At 46.2% G+C, this 9986-nt stretch overlaps 1 protein-coding gene across 1 annotated transcript; it reads right to left on the minus strand.

Moving 5' to 3' along the window:
* LOC115188742 (DNA annealing helicase and endonuclease ZRANB3-like) lies at positions 1-9926 on the minus strand. Its single transcript, XM_029747552.1, has 5 exons — positions 9706-9926; positions 8771-8856; positions 7930-8101; positions 1953-2087; positions 1-231 (listed from the first exon to the last, which is right to left on the minus strand). The coding sequence occupies exons 2-5, from the start codon at positions 8848-8850 to the stop codon at positions 19-21; spliced, it is 600 nt and encodes a 199-aa protein (XP_029603412.1). The 5' UTR covers positions 8851-8856; positions 9706-9926; the 3' UTR covers positions 1-18.
* Between the last annotated feature and the right edge of the window lie 60 nt (positions 9927-9986).

The following is a 9986-nucleotide window of genomic DNA, read 5'->3' on the forward strand; positions in this document are numbered from 1 at the left end:
TACATGCCTGTAGCATGGTCAGGTGATGAGGGAACAACAGTTACCTTGGCTTCGATGACAGCCTCGGTACATGCCTGTAGCATGGTCAGGTGATGAGGGAACAACAGTTACCTTGGCTTCGATGACAGCCTCGGTACATGCCTGTAGCATGGTCAGGTGATGAGCGAACACCAGGAACTTTAACTTCTCAGTCTCCAGCAGCATCTTTATGTAGTCTTTCACTGCTCCAGCCTATAGGAGGAGACCACAGAGGGGCCAATAGAAATGCAATAACAACATATTAGAATACATCTCTATGTAAAGGCCATACAGGGGAAATCAACCAATGGAAGGAAGGGAATGAATCATGAATTGCTATGAGACACATACTCAAGACTTCACAAATATTTGTCATGAAGGACCACTTATACGACCCCCCCCCCCCCCCAATCGACAGTCCTGTCCTGCTGTCCACATGCCACACACCTCCTGGACTTCAGACCTCTGTCACCAGTCTCTCACCAGTCTCTCCTCGCTCACCTAGAGACATGGACTGTTAATTATGAGAAGGCCTTTCCTCTCAGAGGGGGATAATGAAAGTAGGTCTAAGCAGGTCTAGCTAGAAGCCCCCTCCTCCATCTGCTAATGGGAACTTCTCATTACTGGGTTGCTTTTAACTCTGCAGAAGTTTAATTAGTGCAACACAAACTTCCTGTCCACTGAAGCAGTGATATGTTATCTCTCTTTAAAGTCCATCATCAGAGGCAGCAGGGTCTCTGGGTAATTGGGAGCATCTGCTGCTGCTGGTAGACGGGGTAAAAATAAAAACCCTGTCCCCCTCCACACTGCCAAACTCGGTCCCAAAATGACACCCTATTCCCTATGTAGTGCACTACTTTTGACCAGGGCCCAGTGAGCTCTGGTCAAAAGTAGTGCACCATGTGGGGAATAGGGTGCCATTTGGGATGCATCCATGGTCCACTCGCCAGGCATTCACATACGCTTCAGAAGTGACATGAGATGTGTGTGTGTGTATCCACTCACCCCCCAAAAGTTATTTTCTGTCAGTGTGTGTGTAGCAGCAGCCAACCAAAAGGGATGGGCGAGGAAATGAGACAGGAGGATGACACGTCTACAGCGACGCAACGGTGAACTTTAATCAAGCGGAGGAGGAGGAAGGGAAACCGAGAGAAAAACCAATCAGCAAACAAGACGGAGCGAAACAAGCCAACCGGTGAGGAAGGATTCCTCCGCTGATTACGTTCAGCAGGCTGAGGCTGTCTGAGGCTTTGTTAACCTTGGTGCAGGGTCCTTATTACAGAGGAGCCTGGGTCATGTTCAGTTAGACACCAAACAAAAGTAAAACTGTCCAAAACAGAGCGAAACAGGGAGAGGTACTATCTGTGCTTGTTTTCTGTTGACTGTTGAAAAACGTTTGTATCCTGCGTACCAAGCCAGCTTCCTTCACTTAAAGTCACCTGGAAGTTAACGGCTGACATTCTTGCCTGGCGGTGTTACCATGGCAACCCCATTAGAATTAACACCTTGGAAAGGTTCCGCTATATTTGGGTTCGGTCTGCTGTGTCGAAAAGGTTTACTTTAGAAAAAAACTGAGGAATTGAAAGGCCACAGTTATAGCTGTCCAGAGTTATGATGGCCAGCCAGAATGCTTTCACTAAGGGGTGGCAGACCTTCACTCTGTTCCCATGGCGATGCGCTCTGAGTAATGTGAAGCATAATAACCTATGGGAGGGAGGGCCTTGCACCTAAGAAGAAGAAAAACATGCTTGTCACCTTTTGACACCGCCCTTCAACAAACAATCTCTCTAGAGCGAGAGCGAGAGAGCGAGAGAGCGAGAGAGCGAGAGAGCGAGAGAGCGAGAGAGCGAGAGAGAGAAGACCCTTTTCTAGAACGGTGCAGAAGTGCTGGGCCAGGAGGGGGTTAGGTGCCTGTGTGTGTATATACACTGTACCTTAGCGATGGCGGTCTGTTTGTACATGCGTGTCACGAGCCCCATGACTTCAGTGAAGGGGTTGTCTGTGGCAGAGACCCCCGAACCCATCGTCCTCATCAGGCGCTCCCACTCCTCCAAGCTGCCGCTCGCTTCCTGCGCACACACACACACACACACACACACACACACACACACACACACACACGTGTCAAAAGGCCTGTCTGTTTCCTTCTCTTTCCCCTCTTCTCTGTTTGCAGCTCTAAGGGCAGAACATGCTGCTGTGGATGGTAGCCTACTTCTCCTTCAGGTGGAGAGAAAGGAGGGAGAAAAAGAAGACAATTCCCAAAGACGCTGCTCCTCTCCTTTCCTAACGTCAGTAGTGCCTAGGTAGGTCACATGGGCTAGCCCAATTATAGCTGGATTGTGACAAGGGGATGTTGAAGATGGAGAACACACTAGCCCAATACAATAAATCACACACAGTCTGCTCTCAAGGTGAAACACAATGAGTATTTAGGGGAGTTACTGTACAACGGCAGTATGAAGGAGTATTTAGGGGAGTTACTGTACAACGGCAGTATGAAGGAGTATTTAGGGGAGTTACTGTACAACGGCAGTATGAAGGAGTATTTAGTGGAGTTACTGTACAACGGCAGTATGAAGGAGTATTTAGGGGAGTTACTGTACAACGGCAGTATGAAGGAGTATTTAGTGGAGTTACTGTACAACGGCAGTATGAAGGAGTATTTAGGGGAGTTACTGTACAACGGCAGTATGAAGGAGTATTTAGGGGAGTTACTGTACAACGGCAGTATGAAGGAGTATTTAGGGGAGTTACTGTACAACGGCAGTATGAAGGAGTATTTAGGGGAGTTACTGTACAACGGCAGTATGAAGGAGTATTTAGGGGAGTTACTGTACAACGGCAGTATGAAGGAGTATTTAGGGGAGTTACTGTACAACGGCAGTATGAAGGAGTATTTAGGGGAGTTACTGTACAACGGCAGTATGAAGGAGTATTTAGGGGAGTTACTGTACAACGGCAGTATGAAGGAGTATTTAGGGGAGTTACTGTACAACGGCAGTATGAAGGAGTATTTAGTGGAGTTACTGTACAACGGCAGTATGAAGGAGTATTTAGGGGAGTTACTGTACAACGGCAGTATGAAGGAGTATTTAGGGGAGTTACTGTACAACGGCAGTATGAAGGAGTATTTAAGGGAGTTACTGTACAACGGCAGTATGAAGGAGTATTTAGGGGAGTTACTGTACAACGGCAGTATGAAGGAGTATTTAAGGTAGTTAGGGGTATTACTGTAGAAAGGCAGTAGGAAGGAGTATTTAAGGTAGTTAGGGGTATTACTGTAGAATGGCAGTATGAAGGAGTATTTAAGGGAGTTAGGGGTATTACTGTAGAATGGCAGTATGAAGGAGTATTTAAGGTAGTTAGGGGTATTACTGTAGAATGGCAGTAGGAAGGAGTATTTAAGGTAGTTAGGGTTATTACTGTAGAATGGCAGTAGGAAGGAGTATTTAAGGTAGTTAGGGGTATTACTGTAGAATGGCAGTATGAAGGAGTATTTAAGGTAGTTAGGGGTATTACTGTAGAAAGGCAGTAGGAAGGAGTATTTAAGGGAGTTAGGGGTATTACTGTAGAAAGGCAGTATGAAGGAGTATTTAGGGGAGTTACTGTACAACGGCAGTATGAAGGAGTATTTAAGGGAGTTACTGTACAACGGCAGTATGAAGGAGTATTTAGGGGAGTTACTGTACAACGGCAGTATGAAGGAGTATTTAAGGTAGTTAGGGGTATTACTGTAGAATGGCAGTATGAAGGAGTATTTAAGGTAGTTAGGGGTATTACTGTAGAATGGCAGTATGAAGGAGTATTTAAGGTAGTTAGGGGTATTACTGTAGAAAGGCAGTAGGAAGGAGTATTTAAGGTAGTTAGGGGTATTACTGTAGAATGGCAGTATGAAGGAGTATTTAAGGGAGTTAGGGGTATTACTGTAGAATGGCAGTATGAAGGAGTATTTAAGGTAGTTAGGGGTATTACTGTAGAATGGCAGTATGAAGGAGTATTTAAGGTAGTTAGGGGTATTACTGTAGAATGGCAGTAGGAAGGAGTATTTAAGGTAGTTAGGGGTATTACTGTAGAATGGCAGTATGAAGGAGTATTTAAGGTAGTTAGGGGTATTACTGTAGAAAGGCAGTAGGAAGGAGTATTTAAGGTAGTATAGGGGTATTACTGTAGAAAGGCAGTATGAAGGAGTATTTAAGGGAGTTAGGGGTATTACTGTAGAAAGGCAGTATGAAGGAGTATTTAAGGGAGTTAGGGGTATTACTGTAGAATGGCAGTAGGAAGCAGCTCTGAGAGGACAACAGATACACCAGACAGATACATCGGAATTGTACAGATCTGAGGCACCTTTATTTAACCAGGTAGGCCAGTTGAGAACAAGTTCTCATTTACAACTAAGACACAGTCACATACATGTCCCCTTAACTTTGGTATGTAAGTACGAAGACAAGCTATATATTATGATATTTAGACACACAGGGCATTCGGAAAGTATTCAGACCCCTGGACTTTTTTCACATTGTTACATTACAGCCTTATTCTCAAATTAATTAAATTGTTATTTTTCTCCTTCAATTTACACACAATACCCCATAATGACCATTCAAAAACAGTTTTTTAGAAATGCTTGCTAATTTATAAAAAAATTGAAAACTGAAATATCACATTTACATAAGTATTCAGACCCTTTACCCAGTACTTTGTTGAAACACCTTTTGCAACGATTACAGCCTTGAGTCTTCTTGGGTGTGACGCTACAAGCTTGTCACACCTGTATTTGGGGAGTTTCTCCCATTCTTCTCTGCAGATCCTCTCAAGCTCTGTCAGGTTGGATGTGGAGCTGCACTGCTATTTTCAGGTCTCTTCAGAGATGTTCGATCGGGTTCAAGTCCGGGCTCTGGCTGGGCCACTGAGGAACATTCAGAGACTTGTCTTGAAGCCACTCCTGTGTTGTCTTGGCTGTGTGCTTAGGGTCGTTGTCCTGTTGGAAGGTGAACCGTCGCCCCAGTCTGAGGACTTTGCACCGTTCATCTTTCCCTCGATCCTGACTAGTCTCCCAGTCCCTGCCGCTGAAAAGCATCCCCACAGCATGATGCTGCCACCACTATGCTTCACCGTAGGGATGGTGCCAGGTTTCCTCCAGACTTGACACTTGGCATTCAGGCCAAAGATTCCATCTTGGCTTCATCAGACCAGAGAATCTGGACACTCTACCATAAAGGCTTGATTGGTGGAGTGCTGCAGAGATGGTTGTCCTTCTGGAAGGTTCTCCCATCTCCACAGAGGAACTCTAGAGCTCTGTCAGAGTGACTATCAGGTTCTTGGTCACCTCCCTAACCAAGGCCCTTCCCCAGATCTATGCCTCGACACAATCCTGTCTCGGAGCTCTATGGACAATTCCTGTGCCTCTGATATGCACTGTCAACTGTGGGACCTTATATAGACAGGTGTGTGCCTTTCCAAATCATGTCCAAACAATTGAATTTACCACAGCTTGACACTAATCAAGTTGTAGAAACATCTCAAGGATGATCAATGGAAACAGGATGCAGCTGAGCCTCATAGCAAACAGTCATTATGGGGTATTCTGTGTAGATTGCTGAGGATTAAAAAAAAAAATGTAATCGATTTTATAACAAGGCTGTAACGTAACAAAATGTGGAAAAAGTCAAGGGGTCTGAATACTTTCTGAATGCACTGTAGATAAACCCCATACATGCATATATTCATTATTTCATTCACACTGACTGCATACATACAGTCCATAAATTAGCCAGCCAGTGGAGAGCGTAGGCTGAGGAGAGTGTGTGTGTGTGTGTGTGTTGACAGCATGTGATTTTGGAGTGCAGCAGCAGGTGAGGTCTCTTTGTACTGAGAGGGAGAGAGGGAGAGAGGGAGAGAGGGAGAGAGAGAGAGAATCAGAGAGCGAGAGAGATCAGAGAGATGACAGAGAGAGATGACAGAGAGAGATGACAGAGAGAGATGACAGAGAGAGATGACAGAGAGAGATCAGAGTGAGATCAGAGAGATGACAGAGAGAGATGACAGAGAGAGATCAGAGTGAGATCAGAGAGATGACAGAGAGAGATGACAGAGAGAGATCAGAGTGAGATCAGAGAGATGACAGAGAGATGACAGAGAGAGATCAGAGAGAGAGAAAATAGGGAATGTGCTGGCCATGTATTCCTCTGGCTGACGGAGGTAACAGAGGATGAGAGGGAACAGAGGATGAGTTCTACCTCATTACTTCAGCCTTACACAGCAGCACAGAGAGGAGCGTAGCGGAGGACAGAGGGCACAGAGTTTAGAGCTCACAGAGTAGTTTACACACTAGACTAGAGAGCTCACACAGAGGCTAATTAAGAGATTATGGAGTTCACACTGAGTTTATAGAGCTCACAGAGTATAGAGTACACAGAGTTTAGAGCTCACAGGGTAGAGCTATAGAGCTTACAGGGTATAGAGCTCAGAGTTTACACACTAGACTAGAGAGCTAGTTCAGAGATGATGGAGTTCACACAGAGTTTATACAGCTCACAGAGTATAGAGTACACAGAGTTTAGAGCTCACAGGGTAGAGCTATAGAGCTTACAGGGTATAGAGATCAGAGTATAGAGCTCACACGATATAGAACTCACCAGGTATAGAGCTCACAGGGTACAGAGCTATAGAGCTCACAGGGTACAGAGGTATATGTGATGGGGCCACAGTGTCTCCTGACCCCTCCTGTCTCAGCCTCCAGTATTTATGCTGCAGTAGTTTATGTGTCGGGGGGCTAGGCTCAGTCTGTTATATCTGGAGTATTTCTACTGTCTTATCCGGTGTCCTGTGTGAATTTAAGTATGCCCTCTCTAGGAGGACCTGAGCCCTAGGACAATGCCTCAGGACTACCTGGCCTGATGACTCCTTGCTGTCCCCAGTCCACCTGGCCGTGCTGCTGCTCCAGTTTCAACTGTTCTGCCTGCGGCTATGGAACCCTGACCTGTTCACCGGACGTGCTACCTGTCCCAGACCTGCTGTTTTCAACTCTCTAGAGACAGCAGGAGCGGTAGAGATACTCTCAATGATCAGCTATGAAAAGCCAACTGACATTTACTCCTGAGGTGCTGAACTGTTGCACCCTTCACAACCACTGTGATTATTATTATTTGACCATGCTGGTCATTTATGAACATTTTAACATCTTGGCCATGTTCTGTTATAATCTCCACCCGGCACAGCCAGAAGAGGACTGGCCACCCCTCATAGCCTGGTTCCTCTCTAGGTTTCTTCCTAGGTTCTGGCCTTTTTAGGGAGTTTTTCCTAGCCACTGTGCTTCTACACCTGCATTGCTTGCTGTTTGGGGTTTTAGGCTGGGTTTCTGTACAACACTTTGAGATATCAGCTGATGTAAGAAGGGCTTTATAAATACATTTTATTTGAGGTATAGAGCTCACAGGGTAGAGAGCTCACAGGGTAGAGAGCTGAGTATACTGTCCACAGAGCTCATCGTGGATAAAAGAGCCCACAAAATACAGATATGATGGAAATATAGCTCAATGAAATAGAAATGAACTGGCTAATGTTTGAATATTAATTCAGTTTTATAGAACAGATAGCTAGTGCTGATCAGTATGAAAGGCTACTTTACTTATGAACAGAAAAGGGCAAGACTGAAATAAAAACCATATGGCAATGGGAGATAAAATGATAATTAGTGTAAATTGGATACTATTGCCGAGCAACAGGATGGGAGAGCAAGAGAGGGAGGGTGGGGAAGTGTGAGAGAGAGAGATATGATAATGAGGGGATATTTTCAGAATATTTAGCACCCCGTCTCCCCTCTGCCTAGAGGGGTCCGTCCATCCGTCCAGCCGTTTGTCAGCGTGTGTGTGTGTGTGTTTCGGTCTGTCTTCCTGTCTGTCCGTCCGTTACCTTGGCAGCGTCTTTGGGCAGGTCGAAGGGGATCCGCTGGCGTATTTTGGGGGGTAGCTGGGGGAGGACCTGGACCTTCAGCCTCCGGATCATGATCTCACTGAGACGCTGGTGGAGATCCTCCAGATGAGAGGCACCACGACAGTCCCACTGTCTCCTGTTACCAAAGAACCTGGGAGGGACAGACAATAACAGTCCCACTGTCTCCTGTTACCACAGAACCTGGGAGGGACAGACAATAACAGTCCCACTGTCTCCTGTTACCACAGAACCTGGGAGGGACAGACAATAACAGTCCCACTGTCTCCTGTTACCACAGAACCTGGGAGGGACAGACAATAACAGTCCCACTGTCTCCTGTTACCACAGAACCTGGGAGGGACAGACAATAACAGTCCCACTGTCTCCTGTTACCAAAGAACCTGGGAGGGACAGACAATAACAGTCCCACTGTCTCCTGTTACCACAGAACCTGGGAGGGACAGACAATAACAGTCCCACTGTCTCCTGTTACCACAGAACCTGGGAGGGACAGACAATAACAGTCCCACTGTCTCCTGTTACCACAGAACCTGGGAGGGACAGATAATAACAGTCCCACTGTCTCCTGTTACCACAGAACCTGGGAGGGACAGACAATAACAGTCCCACTGTCTCCTGTTACCACAGAACCTGGGAGGGACAGACACCAGGGTTTGGGTCAGTGTGTCTGTCTGCTGCAGTGTCATTATGCCCAGTATGTACACACTGCTGTTTGTCATTTTGGGAGGAAAGTGGGAGATGTAGCATTTTCACCATGCCAACGGTCAATATTACTGTGTGTTTGTATGTAGGGCGTTACCTGTAGTGGGCGTTACAGTATTGTTTGGCGTAGTCACTCCACGTTCCAAACATCCTAGGATAGAGAGCCTCTATCTGCATAAAGAGCTGTGGAAACATAATAAATGGAATGTGTGTGAGTGTGAGTGTGAGTGTGAGTGTGAGTGTGAGTGTGTGAGTGAGTGAGTGAGTGAGTGAGAGAGAGAGAGATAGTGAGAGAGAGAGAGAGAGATAGTGAGAGAGAGAGAGAGATAGTGAGAGAGAGAGAGAGAGAGAGAGAGAGAGATAGTGAGAGAGAGAGAGAGAGAGAGATAGTGAGAGAGAGAGAGAGAGAGATAGTGAGAGAGAGAGAGAGATAGTGAGAGAGAGAGAGAGAGAGAGAGAGAGAGAGAGAGGTGTGGCAGATGTGTTCTTCCCCTCCATTCTAACCATCATCACTCTTCAAGATACTAAACGGAACATTTCTGCCATGATGATAATAATGGACAATTATTCAAATGGAGCTTTTCAGGCAGCAACCATGTGAATAAGTAGAGTCAGTGTGAATGTCCTCATCAAAGCCCTGCAGCAGCACAGTGGAGCCAAGAATACTCTGCTGTTCAACAGGGGAGTGAAAGCTTTGCTGTAGTGAACAATAGTAACGTGTGGGTGGAAGGAAGGGAGGGATGCTGCTTCTCTGGCACGGGCTCTGTGGTGTGTGTCATGTTAAAGTTACAAATACTACAGAAAGAACAGAGCTGCAATGGCTTCCAGACCATCTGTATTTAACCAGCCCTTCATGCTTCCTCTAGGTACAGACAGGTTCAATACATATCTGTGTCTGTGAAATACTGAAGGCAGATAAAAGGAATGTATAGGATCCCAGCGGGCCAAGCTGGTTGAAATGTCAGAATAGAACAGAAATGTGTGATTGGGGGATGGCGTGTTCAGATGTTTGGACCTTCGGGGGTACCGTACCTCCTCTGGCCGTCCCAGGGCCGGGGTGCCCGTCAGTAGGATGGCCCGCTTGGCGTTCTGGATGAGTGGTACCAGTATCTTAGACCTGGCTGCGTTCCTGGACTTGAGGTAGTGGGATTCATCCACCACCACCACATTAAACCTCTGTCTGGTCAGAGCCTCCACCAGGGGGCATGCTTCTGTGGTGAGCAGCCCATAACCCAACACTGTTACCTTACTGCTACAGATCCCCCTATATAACAGACACAGAGGGTTATAATGTGTTATAGTGTGTTATAATG

The sequence above is a fragment of the Salmo trutta genome, unplaced genomic scaffold (assembly GCF_901001165.1).
Source record: "Salmo trutta unplaced genomic scaffold, fSalTru1.1, whole genome shotgun sequence".
NCBI classification, from domain to species: Eukaryota; Metazoa; Chordata; class Actinopteri; order Salmoniformes; family Salmonidae; genus Salmo; species Salmo trutta.

Coding starts and splice junctions, on each gene's coding strand:
- LOC115188742 (XM_029747552.1), bottom strand. CDS start 8,850: ATGCAGATAGAGGCTCTCTATCCTAGGATGTTTGGAACGTGGAGTGAC. Junction 2,088..7,929: donor TGCCCAAAGACGCTGCCAAG/GTAACGGACGGA, acceptor GTGTGTGCGCAG/GAAGCGAGCGGCAGCTTGGA. Junction 232..1,952: donor AACAGACCGCCATCGCTAAG/GTACAGTGTATA, acceptor CTCCTCCTATAG/GCTGGAGCAGTGAAAGACTA.